The sequence below is a fragment of the Saccopteryx bilineata genome, chromosome 7, assembly GCF_036850765.1.
Source record: "Saccopteryx bilineata isolate mSacBil1 chromosome 7, mSacBil1_pri_phased_curated, whole genome shotgun sequence".
NCBI classification, from domain to species: Eukaryota; Metazoa; Chordata; class Mammalia; order Chiroptera; family Emballonuridae; genus Saccopteryx; species Saccopteryx bilineata.
The window spans coordinates 88971703-88993822 of NC_089496.1; the positions used below are offsets into that span (position 1 = coordinate 88971703).

The 22120-nt window shown below is 40.6% G+C and overlaps 1 protein-coding gene across 5 annotated transcripts in view; it reads left to right on the top strand.

The window, feature by feature from the left end:
- The window catches only part of BTRC (beta-transducin repeat containing E3 ubiquitin protein ligase), a 207707-nt gene that overhangs the window by 163807 nt on the left and 21780 nt on the right, over positions 1-22120 (top strand). For all 5 annotated transcript variants that reach the window (XM_066240283.1, XM_066240285.1, XM_066240286.1 and 2 more), the window contains 2 exons: positions 12148-12379; positions 16423-16609. In XM_066240283.1, coding sequence (XP_066096380.1) covers positions 12148-12379; positions 16423-16609 — 419 coding nt within the window. The remainder of the gene's footprint in view (positions 1-12147; positions 12380-16422; positions 16610-22120) is intronic.

Consider the following 22120-nt stretch of genomic DNA (forward strand, 5'->3'; position numbering starts at 1 on the left):
ATCTTTCCTGGGTTCCTTTTTCTGTTCTGCCCTGGCTCTTTGGGAGTACGAGAGCTGTCTAGACCTCACTGCTATCACTGTCTCCATCATTAGGTGTGCTTTTTATTTCTTTCAGTCCTAATCAAAATGGAGACAATATCATTTCCTCTTAATTCAGCCATGACAATGTTGACTTATTTTAAGAGCTATTTTTACAAAGAAATCAAGGAAAAATAACAGAATAAAGAACTTTAAAATCCATGGTTTTTTTGGATGCTCATTTAACTAAAGCCTGGCAACAACCAATAGATAGTATAGTATAGACCTTTAAAAAATCCTCACTTCTCCCTCAAAACTCTTGAATGTTTTACCTTGTTTCTCTTGACCACAGGAGCAAGAACCCTGGTTCAGTCCCCACTCAGGTTAATGTACCAGGTTAAATAGTTGAGGGATCAGTTCTCCTGAAGAAGTAAATTATTATATTGAAATAAATGTGTATTATAACCCAGACTTATAATTCTCAACAGGTCCTCTCTCTTCCTTTCTCTCTTGTGAAGGGAAAATACCTTCTAAACACTTCCTAATCTGCCTTTTCTAATTTTAAGCACAATCTCCACTTACTGAGTTATTTTATCAGCCTTCTGACTGGTGTCCCTTCCTCTGCTCTCATGACTTGCTTGTGTTATCCTCTTCCCACCTCCCCAGCCCCTCCCCTCACCACTGCCACCACCATTCTCTGTGTGGCAGCTGGTGTAAATATTTCTGAAGTATATAACAGATGATGTCATATTTGACTACTTCAAAATCTCAGGGGCTCTTCTTTGCACTTTGGATGAAATCCATACTCCTTACTGAGACCCAGAAGGCCTTATATGATCTGGCCCCAGGCAAGCTCACTAACCTCATTTCCCACCCCTTGCCCTCTCATTCACTTGCCCCAGTTATGCTAGCCTGCTTTCTTGCACTTAAACACACCTTGCTCTTTCTTCTGTGTAGAAGGCCTTTCCCCAGATCATCAGAAGACTGACTCACCATTTAGATCTCAGCTTATGTTACGTCCTTCAGCCTCATTTCACCACCTCAGTTAAAATAGGTTGTACTATCACCCCCTATTTTATGTTACCTTATTTTGTTTTCTTCACATTACTTATTTGTGTCTGGAATTAACATATTTATTATCTATTTTTTCTCTACCCTTCTCCAGAGAAGGCAAAGAAACTTTGTATGCCCATTCACCACACTTCCCCTAGCACCTAGAAAAGTGCCCAGCACATAGTAAATGCTTGTTGGTTGCTTGATAACTAAAGTTCCAGCCTTAGTCAAAATTCGTATTCTGTGCCTTATCCCCAGCACAGCTCTGCGCATTTTATTCTCACATTCATTCATCATCTTAATTATACCTCCTTCCCCCAGCACAGGTTTCAATGCCAGTCTTCCTTCAGAGCCCTTCTTTAAGCCAAACAGAATCCTTAAATATCATTTGCATCTCTCTAGTCATAAATATTACTCTTTGCAAAGGCCTTGCTCCCCTAATTCCAAACGGGGTCCTATGTCTGGAACATTTTCTTTCTCTACTTACCACACCCTTTCTTAGTGGTTAAATAAAGCAGAGTTTGCATGCAAACTAGGAACATCTGTCATTTTACCATCAAGGTTAGCCAGTCCGTGCTGTATCTTTTAACCTATACAGTTAGTTAGCAAAGTCAGCACACTTAATACTACAGTGCTGTGGTGGTTAGACTGGTTGGTGTCTGCAAGTGTGCATTTTTCCTTCCTGGCCCCGGCGGCAGCTTCAGAGAAATCCCTGGTAATTTTGAAAGTGATGCATGCAATATGTTTTCGGGAGGGAAAATGTTAGTTAGCCCTTAGCTTTTGAGGACTAAGCTGTGGACAGTCGTATAAATACTTAAGTTTTTTTCATTTTGTGTACTTGTCACCTGACAGCTTCTTTCTTCTTTCTTTGGGAGATAACTGTTCATTATAAACAGAAAAGCAGGAAAGGAGATGTGCAGGGGTGGCAGAAAGGTTGTGTTACCATTAAACTGAGGTTGTTTGTCAGCTTTCCCAGACATTTGAACAGTAGTGGTTGAGTCATCGGGCTTTTGTTGGGAAAGCCAAATCAATTCTATTGCCACCAGTAACCATTACCCTCTCCCATACACTCTAATATACAACTTTTTCATTTTTTAATAATTGAACTTTTTCACCATACCCTTGTGGATTTTTAAAGGTTCTCAAATTGAAATTTTGCTGCATTTACTTTAGACATCAGTAGAAAAATCTGTATGGCAGAATGATAGAGGGACATGGGTTGATAACAAAGGCCTTTATCTCCAGAATTCTCTACAAATATAATATCTTAGTTGCAAATGAAATTAATATTGCATTGGTATTTATTCTTAGGAATACTCATTCTTAGAAATTTTAAAAACTAATTTTATTAAGGTGATTTACATGTAATAAAACACATCCATTTAAAGTGTACAGTTAGATGAACTTTGGCAAATGTATACACCTGTGTAACAATCAAGTTATAGAAAATTGTCATTGCCCCGAAATTTCCCTACTGCCCTTAGTCAGTCATTCTTATTCCCATATTCAGCCCCAGGCTACCACAGGTCTATTTTTATTATTATAAATTAGATTTGTTGTTCCTAGAATTTTGTTTAAATAGAATCATAAAGTGTGTACTCTTGTGCCTGTCTTCCTTTGTTCAGCATGTTTTTGAGATTTATCCTTGTCATTTTTTGTATCTGTAGCTCATTCTTTTTGTTAATGAGTACTATTCCATCATACAGATAATAACAATTTGTTTATCAGTTCAACTCTTGATGGACATTGCGATTCTTTCAGTTTGGGAATAAAGCAGCTGTGAATATTCACATATAAGTCTTTGCGTGTAAATATGCTTCATTTGAGGGGCTAAGTACGTAGGAGTGTAGTTGTTGGGTCATGTGTTAAGTAAACGTTTCACTGTATAAGAAACAGTCAACAGTTTTCTAATGTGGCTGTACCATTATACATTACTGTCAGCAGTGTATGAGAGACCCAGTTCCTCCTCATTCTTGCCAACACTTAGTATGGTCAGTCTTTTTAATTTTAGTCATTCTAAGTAAGTAGAGAGTGGTGTCTTGTGAATTTAATTTTCACTTTCCAAGTCACTAATGATGTTCATGTGCTTAATTGGCCATCCATGGATCTTTTTGTGTGAATTGTCTCTTCAAATCATTTGCCCATTTAAAGAAAAAGGGTTATTTTCTTTCTTTTTTGTTTTCTTTCTTCCTTTTTTTATTCAGTGAGAAGAGGGGAGGCAGAGAGACAGATTCCTGCATGTGCCCTGACTAGGATCCACCCAGCAAGCCCACAAAGGGGTGATGCTCTCCCCATCTGGGGTATTGCTCCATTGCTCAGCAGCCAACCTCTTCTTAGCGCCTGAGTGGGAATCCATGGAGCCATCCTCAGCACCTGGGGCCAACTCGCTCCAATTGAGCTGTGGCTGCAGGAGGGGAAGAGAGAGAGAGAGAGAGAAGCAAGAGGGGGAAGAGAGAAGCAGATGGGCACTTCTCCTGTGTGCCCTGACCAGGAATCAAACCCAGGACATCCACATGCCAGGTCGATGCTCTACCACTGATCCAACCTGCTATGGCCCCCCTTTTTTTAATGAGAGGAGGGGAGATAGTGAAACAGACTCCCACATGAGCCCCAACCAGGATCCACCTGGCAACCCTGTCTGGGGCTGATGCTCGAATCAACCAAGCTATTTTTTTTTATTCATTTTAGAAATGAGAGAGAGAGGAGGAGAGAGAGAGAAGAGAGAGAGAATGGGGGAGGAGCAGGAAGCATCAACTCCCATATGTGCCTTGACCAGGCAAGCCCAGGGTTTCGAACTGGAGACCTCAGCATTTCCAGATCGATGCTTTATTCACTGCACCACCACAGGTCAGGCCCAAGCTATTTTTAACACCTGAGGGTGACTCACTCAGACCAGCCAAACTATCCTCAGTGCCCAGATCTACACTTGAATTAATCATGCTTCTGGATGTGTGAGAGGAAGAGGGAGAGAAAGGGGTAGAAGGAGGGGGAGAGGAGCAGATGGTTGCTTCTCTTATGTGCACTGACCGGGAATTGAACCCAGGATGTCCATGTACCAGGCCAACGCTTGTCCTCTGAGCTAAACGGCCAGGGCTGTTATCTGTTTTCTTACTGAGTTCTGAGGGTTCCTTATATATTCTAGATACTATCCTATGTCAAACACATATATTGAAAATATTTTCTCCCAGTTTGTGATTATCTTTTTTAAAAAAAAAAAAAACAGACATTTAAAATTTTGCCACATCATAACTTACCTATGAAATGTTCACCTATCCCAATTGCAACAAGATTTTCTTCTATATTTTTTTCTAGAAGGTCTACATATAAATCCAGAATCCACTTAAGTTAATTTTAGTATATGAACTAAAGTAAAGAACAAGTTCATTTTTTCTAAATGGATATCCAGTTGTTTCAGCATCATTTGTTGAAAAAACTATCCTTTCCCTATTGAAGTATCTTGATGCCTTTCTCAAAAAATAACTGGCCATATTTGAGTCTATTTGTGTACTCACTATTCTGTTCCATTTATCTACATGTTTTTCCTTACACCAAACCACACTATCTTGATTACTATTACTTTACACTGTCTTGAAATTTATTAGTATTAGTCCTTCATCATTGGTTTTTTAAAAATATTTTACTTATTGATTTTACATAGAGAGGACGGCGGGGGGGGGGGGGGGGGACGCGAAGTTATTGCTTCACTCTTAGCCGTTCATTGGTTTCTTGTGGTATGTGCCTTGACCGGGCAAGCCCAGGGTTTCAAACCGGCGACCTCCCCTTTCCAGGTCAATGCTTTATCCATTGCGCCACCACTGGGCAGGCCTTCGTCATTGTTTTTATTTTTCGAGATTGTTTTGGCTAACATTTAGGTCCTTTGCACTTTTGTATAAATTTTTTATTTAGCCTTTTGATTTGCCTGCTGGGATTTTGATTGGTATTGCATTGATTCTATAGATAAGTTAGAAAGTGAACATCTTAACAATACATGAGTCTAATTTGTGAATATATCTCTGCATTCATTTAAGTCATCTTAGCCCTGGCTGGGTAGCTCAGTAGATAAAGTGTCAACCTGGTGCATGAGAGGTCACAGGGTTTGACTCCCTGTCAGGGCACATGCACGAAGCAATCAATGAGTGCACAAATAAAATAGAAAAACTAAGTGGAACAATAAGTTGATGCTTTACATATTTAGGAGCTCCTATGTTGGGGTTATATCCTTTTGTTGGATTGCTCCTTTTATCATTATGTAGTGTCCTTCTTTTTCTCTTACTATAAGCTCTGTTTTAAAGTTTATTTTGTCAGATATAAGTATTGCTACCCCCGATTTTTCTATCCTTTCCATTTGCATGAAATGTTTTCCATCCTTTTACTTTTAGTCTGTGTGTATCTTGCGTTCTGAGGTGGGTTTCTTGTAGACAGCATATATATGGATCTTGTTTTCTTATCCATTTATTTACCCTGTGTCTTTTCATTGGAATATTTAAGTCATTTACATTGAAGGTGATTATTGATAGATACTTATTGCCATTTTATTCTTTTAACTACGTTCCTCTGGAATTTTTATCTCTTCTTAAAAAAGGCTCTTTAACATTTCTTGTAATGCTGGTATGGTGGTAACAAACTCCTTTAGCTTCTTCTTGTCTGGAAAGTTCTCTATTTCTCTTTTAATTTTAAATGATAGCCTTGCTAGATAAAGAAGTCTTAGTTGTAGAGACCTTGCTTTACATCACTTTGAATATTTCATGCCAGTCCCTTCTGGCCTGGAATATATTTCGTTGAGGAATCTACTGACAGACTTATGGGAGCTACCTTGTAGGTAACTATTTCTCTTAGTGCTTCTAAAATTCTCTCTTTGCTCTTAACCTTTATCATTTTAATTATGATGTGTCTTGATTTGTGATGAACCTAGAAAGGTTCATCTTGTTTAGGACGCTGCACTTCCTGGACTTGTGTATCTCTCTCCTTCAACAGGTTAGGGCTGTTTTTGGTTATTATTTCTTCAAATAGATCCTCAATCCCTTCTTCTCTCTCTTCTCTTTCTGGTATACCTCTGGTGCAGGTGTTGTTATGCTTCATGTTGTCCCAAAGGCCCCTTAAACTATCTGCATTTTTATTTATTTATTAATTTTAGAGAGGAGAGAGAGAGATAGAGAGGAGAGAGAGACAGGGGGGAGGAGCTGGAAACATCAACTCCCATATGTGCCTTGACCAGGCAAGCCCAGGGTTTCGAACCGGCAACCTCAGCATTTCCAGGTTGACGCTTTATCCACTGTGCCACCACAGGTCAGGCCACTATCTGCATTCTTAAAATTCTTTTTGCTGCTCTGATTGGGTGGTTTTTTCTTTTTCATTTTTTTAAGTGAGAGAGAAAGAGGGAGAGAGATGAGAAGCATCAACTCATAATTGCATCACTTTAGTCATTCATTGATTGCTTCTCATACATGCCTTGACCAAGGGGCTCAAGCTGAGCCAATGACCTTGAGCTCAAGCTAATGACCTTGAGGTAATTGAAAAAGATCACTCAAGCTAGTGATCTTTGGACTCAAGTAAGTGACTATGGGATTATGTTGATGATCCCACATTCGAGCTAGGGACCCTCTGCTCAAGCTGGTGAGCCAACGACCTTGAGGTTTCAAACCTAGGACCTCAGCAACCCAGGTTGATGCTCTATCCACTGCGCCACCACCAGTCTGACAGAGTATTTTTTTCTACCTTGTTTTCCAAATCGCTGATGAAGTCCTCTGCTTCATCCAACCTCCTTTTTATTCCGTCCAGTGTATTCTTCATTTCAGATATTGTGTTCATCTTTTCTGAATGGTCCTTTTTTATGGTTCCTATGTTCTTTTTCATGCTGTTGAGATCCTTATAGTCATTACTTTGAATTCTATTTCTGAAAATTGCTTGCCTCCATTTCATTTAGCTCTTTTTCTGGAGGTTTCTCCTCTTTTTTCATTTGAAATATGTTTGTCTCCCCATTTTGGCTGCCTCTTTGTGTTTGTTTCTGTGTAATAGGTAGATCTGCTATGATTCCCAGTATTTGTGGGATCACCTTATGTAGTAAGTTTCCTGTGGAGTCCAGTGGCCCAGTCTCATTAATCACCTGAGCTGGGGTACTCCCAGAATGTCCCTTATTTGGGTTATATGGGTCCTTCTGTTGTAATTGATTATTGATTGTTATTGGTCCATTTGTGCATGGGATCGACCCTTAGGCTGGCTAGCTATGAGGCTCAACCCTGACCACTGTGCAGGTGCTGGCCACAGAGTGGCATTTGCCTCAGCAGGGTCTGGTGCCTGCTGATATCTCTTTGGATATGTCAGTTGTGAAACTTACTGGATCCTATTCTGATGTTGTCTGAAGGTAGCCACCGAATGTATTGGTTCTGGGCCTCTTGCAAAGGACTCTGGTGCAGGCCAATGTCAGACACTGTCTGACTGGACCTAGGCAACTTGTTTGGGGCTACAAGCGATCCATTTTGTAGTTGCCTCTGCACATGGGAAGGACCAAGCTGTGCACCAAGGCCCTCTCTTATCAGCACCAGACCCACGGGTAAGTCAGCAAAGGTACCAAGACACCTCAAGACTCACCTCTACCTGCTGGCTGCCTGTTAGGCTCAGTCACTGAAAGAGCCTCTGAAAATACTTGAAGTGCATGAGGTAGGTTTTCAGTGAGTCACCAGGTAGGGGTGAGTGGTGTTCACCACATAGATACAGGTTCAAACTCAGTGTCAGTGCTGGATCTGAGGCCACACAGCAAATGTCCTAGGGTATGCCAAGTCTAGCTGCCACCCATTGGGTGCTCACATACCTTTGTATTGAGGTGGGATCTCAGCGACTCATCAGGGTGAGGCCAGCAGAGTTTATCAGGCCCAAATAGACCAAGATTTGGCCATGTGAAGGAAGGGCTCTGCTCTGATCAGGCATGCAAGGGAAAAATGGCCCTCATTCTAGAGCCACATGACTCTTTCTGTCCCAGATTCTGCCAGGAAGAGATGGAGCTCTGCAGGGTGGGGTCACCAGGAGTCGGAAGGATGGGGCTAATGAATTTCCTGTGAGAGGGAGGTGCTGGTCAGGTTTCAGAGCCACACAACTTAGTCTGTCTTGGATTTTGCCCCAATCACAGCAGGGCGGAGTCACTAGGAGTCTGATGAATGGTATCTCTAGATCCCAGAGGGTGGATCTGCCAGAAGCCCAGAGAGTGGGGCTAGTGGATCTCCCATGAGGGGGAATTAATTGCCAGTCCAGTTCATGGGAAATTGGGGGGGGGGGTTAGGCCCTTACCTCAAAACCCCACAACTCAGTCACTGACACCCTCTGAGTCTGCCCAGATCTCTGCCTCTGGCCAAAGCAGCCATGAGCTCTGCAGGCTTTAAGCTCCACCTGGTGGGATGAGAGGGAGTCCACAAGGTGGGGCTATTGCTTTTCCCCAGGCTGATACCACACAGAGGACAGTGCTCCACCTAAGAAAGATGGTGTCTGCAGTATGGGAGAATAACTCAGCACTGGCATCCTGGTGGTTGCCCTTTGAGCTCTCTCCCCAGAACCACAAACCCCAAACTCTCCTCATGTGACACTAGTCCACTCCGCTCTCCCTCCACTGGAGCCCTGAATGAGTGCCTGGGAGCAAAGTTTTGTGTGTTGGTCCTTTAAGAGGGCACCTATGCCTCTAGCAGAGACAGGTCTTTCCCTGATGAACAGAATCCCTGCTGATTTTCACAGCCAAATGTTATGCAGCTCCTTTTCCCAGCTCTGGTGCTCTGAGCTACAGGGCCTAACTTGGGGTTGAGACCCCATGCTTCTCAGGGGAACCCCTGCAGCTGAGATATCACTCCAGAGCCTCAGCCATGGCCAGTGGGAGCAGGGCCAGCTCTTTTCTCATCTTCACCCTTCCTACCAATTTCAATGTGGCTTCTTCTGTAAATCCTTGTTTATATAAGATTTCAGTTAGTTATTCAGGATGATTGTTCTATAATTTAGCAGTTATTCCATTTTGGTCTTGGGAGGAGATGAGTATAACTTCCGTCTACTCAGTTGCCATCTTGGATCCTCCTCTTATTTTATTTTTCTCATACCCCACATCCATTCTATCACCAAATTCAATTGGCTTTGCCTTCAAAATATATATTGAATTTTAATTATTTCTCACTACCTCTAGCTACCACTCTAGTCCAAAAGATTGTTGTCTCTTCCATAGACTATTGTAAAGTGGTCTCTTAGTCTCCTTATTTTCATTCATGTCCTCTACAGTCTGTTTTCCACACAGCAGTGATCTTTTTAAAAGGTGTCAGATTGGCCCTGGCCAGTTGGCTCAGTGGTAGAGTGTCGGCCTGGCGTGCAGGAGTCCCGGGTTCAATTCCCGGCCAGGGCACACAGGAGAAGCGCCCATCTGCTTCTCCACCCCTCCCCCTCTCCTTCCTCTCTGTCTCTCTCTTCCCCTCCCGCAGCCAAGGCTCCATTGGAGCAAAAGTTTGCCCGGGCGCTGAGGATGGCTCTGTGGCCTCTGCCTCAGGCGCTAGAATGGCTCTGATTGCAGCAGAGTGACGCCCCAAGATGGGCAGAGCATCGCCCCCTGGTGGGCATGCCGGGTAGATCCCGGTCAGGTGCATGCGGGAGTCTGTCTGACTGCCTCCCCGTTTCCAACTTCAGAAAAATACCCCCCCCCAAAAAAAAGGTGTCAGATCATGTCACTCTTAGGCTTCTAGGTGTGTTTCTCCATGTAACTTCTGCATAGTTTCTCATCCTCCCGTCTTTCCTCTCCATCAGGGAGCCGGAATTTCTTACATGGTGGCTCAAGGCTTTAAGAAGGAGTGAGCCTGACCTGTGGTGGCGCAGTGGATAAAGCGTCCACCTGGAAATGCTGAGGTCACCGGTTCGAAACCCTGGGCTTGCCTGGTCAAGGCACATATGGGAGTTGATGCTTCCAGCTCCTCTTCCCTGTCTCTCTCTCCTCTCTGTCTCTCTCTGTCTCTCTCTCTGTCTCCTCTCTAAAATGAATAAATAAAAATAAAAAATAAATTAAAAAAAAGAAGGAGTGAGCAGAAGCCCCAGAATGTCACTGTCTACATTCTGTTAGTCAAAGCCCAGATTCAAAAGCTAGGGCAGACTCAACCTCTTGGTGGAAGAAAGCATTCATGTTCAGGCAGGAGTGGAATTGTTTGGGGCCCTCTTTGGAGGTTAGCTACTGCCACCCAAATGACCTGGGTGATAGGGCTTGGTCTATTTCTCCAACTTTATTTTTCCTTGCTCACTTAGTTCCAGACACCTTGGGCCCTCTTGTTATTCCTGAACAAGCAAAACTGTCATCCAAGACTTTTGCTCTCAAAATTCCCATTTCCTAGATCATTCTTCCCCCATGTAATAAAATATCTAGTTCCTTTATTTCCTTCATGTTTAAGCTCAAATGTCATCTCTTTAGGAAAGCTATCTCTGACCCCTTAGACTTAAATAATTATATTAGGTTTTGTAGTGGGTTTTTTTTAACTTGCTGCATAGTGAATTACTACAAACTTAGCAAGTTTAAACAATACCCATCCATTAGCTCATAGTTCTCTAGGTCAGAAGTCTGGCATAGCGTGTGGGGGACCCGGGTTCGATTTCTGGCCAGGGCACATAGGAGAAGCGCCCATTTGCTTCTCCACCCCCCCCCCCCTTCCTCTCTGTCTCTCTTCCCCTCCTGCAGCCGGGCTCCATTGGAGCAAAGATGGCCCAGGCGCTGGGGATGGCTCCTTGGCCTCTGCCCCAGGTGCTAGAGTGGCTCTGGTCGCGGCAGAGCGACACCCCGGAGGGGCAGAGCATCGCCCCCTGGTGGGCAGAGCGTCGCCCCTGGTGGGCGTGCCGGGTGGATCCCGGTCGTGCGCATGCGGGAGTCTGTCTGACTATCTCTCCCCGTTTCCAGCTTCAGAAAAATACAAAAAAAAAAAGGAAGAAGAAGTCTGGCATAGTATGGCTGGGTCCTTGGCTCAGAGTATCAAAAGGCTGAAATCAAGGGTTGGCCAGGCTGAGTTCTCATTTGGAAGCTCAGAGAGGAAATCTCTTCTCAGCTCATTGTTGTTGATAGAACTCAATTCCTTGCCTTTGTTGGACAGAGCTCAAGCTCCTAGAGGCCGACTGCATTCCTTGCCATGTGGTCTTCCTCTTCTGCAATTAGTTGGCAAAAGCTGCTTTTAATGGGCTTATTTAGTTAGGTCAGACCCACCAGAGTAACCTCCCAAACTTAAGGTCAACTAATTTGGGACCTTAATTAAATCACAGAAGTACATACATGTTTGTTTGAAAAACTGAGAGATGTGTGTACACCAGGATCCAAGAATCTAGGGACTATCTTAAAATTTTGCCTATTTCCTTATCCTGCTTTATTTTTCTTTGTAGTACTGTGGACATTATATTTTCTATTTATTTGGTTATGTTTTTTGACTTGCTGTACATACTAGAATATAAGTTCCCCCAATAATACAAATTGTTATTTTTGTTCAATTTTGTATACCTAGTAAATGCTCAACTAATATTTATTGACTGAACCAATTAATAAAAAAGACTTTTTGATAATAATTTTGATGACAGCAGAGATGGGATTTTTTTGGAAGGAAAGGGTGGAGAAAGCATATAAATGTTATTTAAGTGTTAGCTCCAAAGGTACTAGCATCTCAAATTATTCGTTGGCCTTTCTTTGTAATGAAGATTTCTTATTTGATTATTAAAAAATAACTTGTCAGTAACTGTATAAATGTCTAATAACTGGTATATATAAGAAAAAGCAAATTAGCTTTTTTGCTTGTTAGTAATAATAAGTTAACATGCTTTTAACTTTTGGTTTTCATCTGTGTATCTCCAAGTAATGTCTTCCTGTGAACTTTTGGAAATGGATGCCTAGTTGTCCAGAAATATTCTCAATTTACCAACTTACTATGGTATTTCTATGGCTCTCCTTGTAATTGCTTTTTACAACATTCAATTAGTAATGAGTAACAGTAAGCTGCATCATATAGACATAACATAGCATGCAAGACCAGCAATTACATAGTTCCCTCATTTTCAACAATTATTGTTATATGTTTTTTTAATCCACCTCTTCTACAGACAAAACTTGCCAATGGCACTTCCAGTATGATTGTGCCCAAGCAACGGAAACTCTCGGCAAGCTATGAGAAGGAAAAGGAACTGTGTGTCAAATATTTTGAGCAGTGGTCAGAGTCCGATCAAGTGGAATTTGTGGAACATCTTATATCCCAAATGTGTCATTACCAACATGGGCACATAAACTCCTATCTTAAACCTATGCTGCAGAGGGATTTCATTACTGCTCTGCCAGGTATGTTGACGGATGTTTGTAAGCCATTAATTTGCCTGGACGATGTTATAGTGGTAATGGTACTGGTCTTCAGTTATGCAGCTCTCATTTTTAAAGTCTATTGGCTTGATTTTTACAAACTGAGTCCTTTAATCGTAACTTCTTGAAGTATAAGTACAAGAAAATCAAACTCTAGAAATAGAAAGTGCTCTCTTCCCTATTCTTATCTCACGTTCTCTATTCACTCTCTTTTCACCCACACAACAGTCCAAGTAACATCTTTTTTTTTTTTTTTGAGATGTGTCTTAGTTTCAAGATATGTTAACTTTATATGCTTGGCTTTGGATTTCTCTGGGAGTTTATCAACAGCATATTTAAATTGTATAAATGAATATGAAACATTTTTGAGTATTTTAGAAAGAAGGGTATCTCAAGAGCCTGTGACATTTAATAGTGTAAGTCTAAGCTTTACAATCATTTCTCACAGTAACCAAAGAGCCATTGTCAACTATAAAATATATATGTTTTTAAATACAAATACTTAAACATATATATAAAAGAAGAAACTTAAGTATCCATATATGCACACACATACAAACTTAAAATCCTTTTTTTGGAGGGTGCTATAGTTTTACGGAGTGTTTGATGAGGATAGTTTTACAGAATGCTTTATTATGCTATAGGCATCAGTATTTGAGGGAAATCCTATCTCAGGAAAATACAAGGTTCTCATCTGTGTAAAAAGCTTTTTTAAAAAGGTAGCCCTGGCTGGTTAGCTCAGCTGTATAGCATCGGCCCAGCGTGTGGAAGTCCCAGGTTCAATTCCAGTCAGGGCACACAGGAGAAGCGCCCATCTGCTTCTCCACCCCCCCCTTTCTCTCTATCTCTCTCTCTTTCCCTCTGGCACAGCCAAGGCTCCATTGGAGCAAAGTTGGCCCCGGCGCTGAGGAGCTCTATGGCCTCTGCCTCAGGTGCTAGAATGGCTCCAGTCTCAATGCCCCCCTGGTGGGCATGCCAAGTGGATCACAGTCTGGGACATGTGGGAGTCTGTCTGACTGCCCTCCTCGCTTCTAACTTCGGAAAAATACAAAAAAAAAAAAAGCTTTCTTAGAAAGGAAAAAATAGGCCTTGGACGGTTGGCTCAGTGGTAGAGCGTCAGTCTGGCTTGCAGGAGTCCCAGTTCGATTCCTGGCCAGGGCACACAGGAGAGGCGCCCTCTGCTTCTCCACCCCTCCCCCTCTCCTTCCTCTCTGTCTCTCTCTTCCCCTCCCACAGCCGGGGCTCCATTGGAGCAAGGTTGGCCCGGGCGCTGAGGATGGCTCTGTGTCCTCTGCATCGAGCACTAGAATGGCTCTGGTTGCAGCAGAGCAACGCCTCCTGGTGGGCATGCCGGGTAGATCCCGGTCAGACGCATGCAGGAGTCTGTCTGACTGCCTCCCCGTTTCCAGCTTCGGAAAAATACAAAAAATACAAAAATAATAGTACAAGGATAAGTGAATTTCAAAAATAGCATATCTTAGTTTTTTTCAGTTGTTTCCTGATTGTAGATTTTATGTTATAGGAAATTTAGAAAATTCACAAAAGTTTAAAATATAAAATTTCCCAGAGTCCCACTATTCAGAGAGAACTACTAATGTGCTATTAATATTTTGGCAAGTAGTCTTCTTGTTTTTTCTGTGTGTGTATGTGTGTGTGTGCGCGCGCTTCTAAAGCTGGGATTTTAAGTGTAACATTTTTCTTAATGTAGTTTCCTAAGTATTTGTTCTTTGAAAACATGTTTTTATAGAATTTTTTGTATTCTTTGTGATGGTTGAAGCATATACAGGTATTATTTAATCTCATTGAACGTTTAAGTAGTTTAAAATGTTTTTCCTATTATAAACTGTTCTGTGATGTATATTCTTATTCATTAATCTTTTGGGCATCCTAGGGAAAAATACCAGAAGTGAGATTCCTATATTAAAGAATTATGAACATTTTAAGGCTTTTATTTCATGTGCCAAACTATCCTCTAAGAAAACTATGCCAACTTATGCCCTCCCCAAAATTGCTTATTAATACTTTGCTTAATCTTTGCCAATTGTAGCTTTTAAAAATTTTTGTTTTTCCAAAACTGCAATTTAAGTTACCCTTTAGAACAAAAGAAATGCCTGTGAATAACTTTGAAATAACCATTTTAAAGCTGAATTTGTACCTGTATCTTTTGTTAAACAGAATAGATTTCTGCCCCCTCTTCACTCATTGGATTTTGTTTTAGCCACAAGCAAACAGTTTTCTTTGTGCGAACAACCTGTGTGTACCTCATTACTGCTCTCCCGCTCACTGAGACATGTTACTATCTCAAGCATATACCACTAAGAATTGAAGAGGAGTTGATTAGACTGGTGTATCCCTTTGTCTAATACTGATTCCTGGTGTGTATCTGCTGACCACTTTATAAGATATTAACTCATCAGTCTAATGCTTTATGGCCCTTCTAACTTAAAAACCTACACTACCTGACTACATTTAGTAAACTAAACTACTTCAAAAATGCCTGTAATCCATTAAGGTAATGGGTTTGTTTCGAGTGTTAGGTAAAATTACTTCCAAAGACTTATTATAGGGACATTATAGAAGATCAGGAGCAATTTGATGGCAGCCATTAAAAGCACAGGAATGGATTTTAGAAACTTCTGATAGTATAGAAAGTTCAGGATAAAGATGCAGAAATTGTACCATTACTATATTTTACATGAAGAACTAATTATTATATTTTTAATTGGCTTATAATTCTATTTAATAAGAATGAGGTGATGGATGCCTCCATCTGCTTATGCTTAAATATGAATATGTGATGCCAGCCAAACAAGATTCATTTAATGCCTCCTTTTCTAAATCTGCTGAAAAATGTGACTGATATCTATGCAATCTTTATAATTAGAATAATGTTTAAACACATTTGGATTGTTGCTAATGGCATCCAAGTGTGTCTTTGTATGATTCCAGGGAAAGGCACAAAAGGAAATGTAGTATTCTTTTCTGTTTGTGATGTTTGTGCCTAAGGAAGTTGAAGTTTGAAGGAGTACTTCTGCACTATTTAAGTCTTTAGCAAACCTTTTATACAGAGCCTGTAGAGAGAAATAACTTGGAATGTTTTTGTCTCACTTGTGAATTAGAACAGCAGCCAAAAGGTTTATTAGTGCGATCATCCTACTTTATAGGATCTATTCCTCTGAGGCCTCAGTACAGATTTGAGTGATAGAGAATTTTAATTGGGGAGCCCATCTAGTTTACACTGCCCAAGATCAGCTTCTACTGTTTTTCTCTGTACATCTGACAGAATCATCTCTGAAATTCTAACCAAGTTATCTGTTGGTCTGGGATTTTTTTTTTTTTTTTTTTTTTTTAGTCAACTGTCATTTAGGTTTTATAGCAGCAACTATTCTCAAATATAGTTTTTTTAAAACATCTGAAATTAAACTCATCCTTGAACTTAAATATACCTCTCTCTTGTATTTCCTCTCGGGATATTCCTATACCAATCTGTATTTCCTTCTTCTCTCCTTTCTGCATGCCCCAAATTCCATAACCCAGCACATTCTGACTTAGTGCCTCTCCCCCAGTACATTTAAAGGATATTTCTTTCACTGAACAGCTTTGGAACTGCAGCAGTAATAGAAACAGAATGAGAAATGGACCTAATATAGAGTTTTGGGGGGGTCTGAATCACAGAGTTTGAGATGCCATCCATAGAACATCCCCTAGTGCCGAAATCCATACAGATAGATGTGAATTGTTTTCTGGCATCCTTTTTATTTTTAATGTCTTGGGGGGGTTGCTGGATGTTAGCTTTAACTTCCTTATCTAAAGGAAGAACATACTGTTCATTTCTGTAACCTTATGGAAAAATTATCGACTCATTTGACCCAAGTCTCTTGTTTGAAAAAGAAACTGGACCACACTAGAGACAGTGTTGTGCCTTCGTAGCAGAATAAATGCTGTTATGTTTTAAAGAACCTTAGGTAAAAAATTATATTATATCACCACCTATATTCTTCTTTGCCTCCTCCCCTAACGGAAAGCTCGAGGTTTGGATCACATTGCTGAGAACATCCTGTCATACCTGGATGCCAAATCACTATGTGCTGCTGAACTTGTGTGCAAGGAATGGTACCGAGTGACATCTGATGGCATGTTATGGAAAAAGCTCATCGAGAGAATGGTCAGGACAGATTCTCTGTGGAAAGGCCTGGCAGAACGAAGAGGGTGGTGAGCCTTTTGACTTTCTTACTGTCATCATAAAGCCTCAGGACCTGGCCATTCAGTCATCGGAATATTGTTGGGAACCAGTGAGACCGTTTCTCATTTAAAACAGTGATTTTGCTGGTTTATAGCAAAAAATGTAAAAAGTTGCTCATGTACTCAGCAGTTTTTCTTCTGACCAATCACACATAAATGACTATATAATAGTGTGTTAATACTGCTTTGCACAAAAATAATGAAAAACTGATCAACCCTCCCATTTAAATCATTCTGTTTCTGGGAAGAAACAGTACCCTGAAAAGGGGCTGAAGGGTAATTTATAAGGCAGGGAAATGACTTGGACTCATACAGAAGCCATCGGATCCAACTTTCCTCTAAAACAGTCCCCAGACCACATGATTGTTTTCTCCTTCAGAAGATTCCTTGCCTTTAGCCCATGCCTGTGGTGTTTTATCCCCTTTATAATCAAAATTATTTTTATGCCCAACTAGAACAAGAACTAGAGCATCGGAAAAATGAAAAATAGAATTTGGTATAAATAGTTCTTTCTTAATAAGACTCTTCATATTTTCTCAAGATTTCACTACTTGATTTTGAATCCCTTAATGCATTATATAGTTAGCAGCCTGAGACTTCACCAGTTTTGTTGTTGTTTTCCTAACGTAATGATCTCATGTTGTTAGAACTTCTGTAAGATGTTTTTTACCGAAATACAGAATTTGGGGGAAAAAATGTACTGTCAGAGGATGTCTCCTGAATGTCACTCTAAGAAAGGTGTGAATATTTTAATAAAATAAAGGTGACATTATAATAAGTATTTTAGTTGATAGATATGTACCAGCAGGCACATGTGTGCTTAATGTCATCCTGAGCAGTTAATTTTATCAGTTGTTTATCTTAGATCATAGAAAGATACAAAACAGTTAAAAACTGCTAAGCTTGGCCTGACCTGTGGTGGCGCATGAAGTGTCAGCCTGGAATGCTGAGGTCGCCAGTTCAGAACCCTGGACTTGGCTGGTCAAGGCACATAATGGGAGTTGATGCTTCCTGTTCCTCCTCCCCCTTCTCTCTCTCTCTCTCTCTCCTTCTCTCTCCTCTCCTCTCAAAAATAAATAAATAAAATCTAAAAAAAAAAATTAGAAAAGACTTGTTAAGCTTTTCTTAGTAATTTTCTTAGCAACTATAAAAATATAGTTGGCTTCCCTTTCTTTTATCTTTGAAATTAATTAATATATAATAAACAAAATGACCTGTAAATATTGTACCTAGTGCTTCAAGAGATTTCTGGCTTCTAGCTATTAGAAAAACTAAAATTTCTCTCAGATTCAGTTAAAAGAAGCAATTCTTTGGCTATACAAAACTTGCATAAATGAAAGCATATTATTAGTTCTCCTTCCCAAATATGTTTTCCTTATCCTCACTTATTTCACTGTACAGAAAAATAGAAATCTTATCTTTCTTAACTTATTTCATACTATAGAAATAAAGTATAAAAAAGCAAAGTAGTATAAGTCATGTGATATTGAAAGTCCATAATTTTGTTAAGCATGCCAATTCCAGCCTTAGAAATGGAGCAGGCAGTTGCTTACATTGGAAGATTTTAGGCCACTAGGAATATTTCTCTACCCCTCAGGGGGAAAAAAAAGAAAAGAGACTCTCCTCCAAATAACTCCTGACCTGAAATTGCCATTAGGTTCATTCCCTTTCCTGCTCTTTTGAGTATCCTTCAGAGTTCTGACTATATTCCTTTGTCTTTGACAACATTTATCATCTTGGTTTGATATAGCCCCATGAAATTACAAATATTTGTCCACTCCATGAAGACCTCTTCCAGTGTCACCTTGACTTTCTGTGGCTGCTGCTACTTTTACATGTTGCATTTCTTCCTTTGTTTGTATCCTCTCCCCACTTAAAAAAATTTAGTCTGTGGTCAGTTTTCATTTTATTCTTTCAATAAATATGTTACTGAGCCACTATATCAGTAAGGCCTTTCTCTTATATCTTCCCGCAGATGCTGTCCTTGATAGTTTCATTCATTTCCTCCAAACAAAAATAAGTAAATATAGTTTGCTAAGAAAGCTTTGGATTTAACTTCTACTTTACTGTTATAATTAATATTTAGTTGAATTTAACATGAACTCTGACATTTTCTCTCTTGAATAATACTGAAATTGCTTTCTCTGCTCAGTGATAGTGGTATAATATATACTTCAAAGTATAATAAAAGACAACTTGGGAAAAGTCCGTTTTCTTAATCAGCAGATCACATTTTATGATAACATTCTGTATTTAATATTAAGCATTTATCATGTACTCACACTCTCAATGATACTGTTCATATAGAAGTGGTTCCTGTTGTCAAAGAGCTTCCATCATAAAAGGCTTTGACTTACAACATAGCTACAGACTGAGGAGCCAGTTTTCAATGCCTACCCACCCTTTCTTGTAGCACCTTTGATTTGAAGAAATTCAGCTACTTTAGCAAGCCATGGTAACTACAGTAGAAAATGAGATCAAAGGTTTCTATCAGTGTTTTTCAGCCACCAGTCTGCAGACTGGTCTGCGAGAAATTTCCTGCTGGTCAGCGAAAGAGGTAATCACACTGATGCTGTATGAAGATTACAGACCCAATGATCTTAGTCAAATTTGTTTATGCTCAGGGGTGATTTCTGCCTTACTGGTCCCTGAAATAATTCTCCTGTTTTCACCAGTCCTTAGGTGTAAAAGGTGGAAAACACTGGTTTATATGATTTCTTTTTCCTTGTGATGTAGACATAGTTTTATTAATTATGAAGAAAATTCTGGGGTGCCTGTATCTAATTGCCAGGGATTAAAAGGATGACAGGAATCTGAGGAATGGTGGGCATTGAGAGACAGTAAAGTAGTTCACAGTAGGGATCTGAAGTCAGACTTAGATTCAAATCTCAGCTCTACTCACTAACTATGTGACTTTGGGCAAGTTACTTAACCTCCTGACATTTGGTTTCTTTATCTGTAAAATTAATATAGTGATTCCTACTTCATTAAAGGATGTTGGAGTTGAAATTATTAAGTTATAATTATTAACCAGATTTAGAATCTCTTCATTCAAACCCTATTCTTTGTCTGCATGTGTTTCTAGAATAAGATTGTTTCGAGAAGAGTACCTTTAAGCCAGAATTATTTCAGTGTATCTTGTTTGCCCTTTTCTTGGTGTATCCTATTGCTTGCTCCTATTTGTTCCTTTTAAAAAACTATTATTTTAGCTTCTCCATTGCAGATTTCCCTTTCCATATTAACACAGAAGTCAGAGCCAGCAACTACCTTACCTTCCTGATAGGAAATTTTCTCAACTAATTTTCAAGGTGTATAATAGGAAGAGGGCAGGGGGAAAGCGCTCCTAGAGACATCGAACAATTAATTATATTGTAATGGAGCTATAGAGGGAGGAGTGGATGACTGGCCCAGAGAAAACATGATTTCTCTGGTGCCAGGATTACACTCAGAGGCATTTCTGCCTATCACCACTTTGCAAGGCACGGTGCCAATGAGAACAGCAGTTAGTACACCCATAGTGGGCTTTACTAGCTTCCACACCGTGTTTGGTGGATTCTTAACTTCAGGATAAGGAATTAAATTTTTTACCCAGCAGGAAGTGATTGCCATTTACTGATTTTTTTTTTGTAGCAAAGATCTAGCTTGGGATATGACTATTCCAAAGATGTGCTGTCATAAGGAAGGAGATGCTAACAAATGTTGCTCACTGGAATCAAGGAAAGGCACTAAAATGCTTGTATGTATGCACTTAGCCAGGAACACACCTGTGAAAGTCAATTTCATGCCTTACACTCTGACAGCACGGTGCTTTTAGGCATTTCATCTTCCATACCTGCTTCTGAACACTCCTATGACCCCTTTGATTTCTGTGCAGATGAACTGAATTGCTCTTTTTGAAGCATAGCTACACTGATCACCAGCAGCCTGGGTGCTTGGGTCTCCAACACATCTTAACCCACATAAATGAAAACAAAAAAAGTGTTCTTCATGAGATAGGCATTCCTGCTGCCCATGATACTAACTAAGCTCCACTGACTAGCACATACTCAGTGAAAAAAAGACTGTGGGGTGTATATCTAGTTCAAATGTAGTAGTTTCTCCTGACCAGGTGGTAGCACTGTAGCACTGTGGATAGAGCATTGAACTGGGATGCAGAGGACCCAGGTTCAAAACCTCAGTTTGGCCCTGGCGGTTGGCTCAGCGGTAGAGCATCAGCTTGGTGTGCGGGGGACCTGGGTTCGATTCCCAGCCAGGGCACATAGGAGAAACGCCCATTTGCTTCTCCACCCCCCGCCCCTCCTTCCTCTCTGTCTCTCTCTTCCCCTCCCGCAGCCGAGGCTCCATTGGAGCAAAGATGGCCCGGGCGCTGGGGATAGCTCCTTGACCTCTGCCCCAGGCGCTAGAGTGGCTCTGGTCGCGGCAGAGCAACGCCCCAGAGGGGCAGAGCATCGCCCCCTGGTGGGCAGAGCATCGCCCCTGGTGGGCGTGCCGGGTGGATCCCGGTCGGGCGCATGCGGGAGTCTGTCTGTCTCTCCCCGTTTCCAGCTTCAGAAAAATACAAAAAAACAACAACAACAACAACAACAAAAAACTCAGTTTGCCGGCTTGAGTGCGGGCTCACCAGCTTGATCACAGGATCATAGACATGATCCCATGGTCACTGGCTTGAGCAAGGGGTCACATGCTCTGCTATAGTGCCCCCCCCCCGTCAAGTCAAGGCACATGTGAGAAAGCAATCAATGAACAACTCAGATTCCGCAATGAAGAATTGATGCTTCTTATCTCTCTCCCTTCCTGTCTCTTTCTCTCTCTGTCTCCGTCACACACACATACACTCACACACACACACACAAATGTAGTTGTTTGTCGTTTCATCACAAATTAAATTTTCAAAAGATAAGGCTAATTAATTAATCTGTCTAGAGTCTAATAAACCAATACAGGGGAACCTCGGGTTACAACAGTCTCGACATATAACATTTTAGTTTACAATGCTCGCTCCCATAAAAACTTTAAAAATTGAGACATGAGTGTTTCGGCTAACACTATTAGCATCGTATTTATGGACTACATAGGTGAACTATTTTGGGTAGGTGTAGTGGAAGAATATGCAGTTGTGTACAATACAGTGTATTTATGTTCTTTTTTTGTTCTTTTCCTTTTTTCTGTGGTTTAGTTGTATTTTTATGTTCTAGATTATGATTTTACAACTGTGTGAGGATACATAAGTGACTTAGACTAGGGTGTGTTTCGACTTACACCAAAATTCGAGTTACATCACTGTTGTAGGAATGGAACTATGTCGTAACCTAACGACCCCCTGTAGGTGAATTCTGATTTTACACATTTCATTTACCTATGGCATTTTAATATTCATGAAGACCTGATACTCTGATATTTTACACTGGAAATCATCATGTTTTACCCAAAAGCAATCAATGTTGGCCCAGTTTCTTTGAGCCTATAAAGTTACTTCTTTGG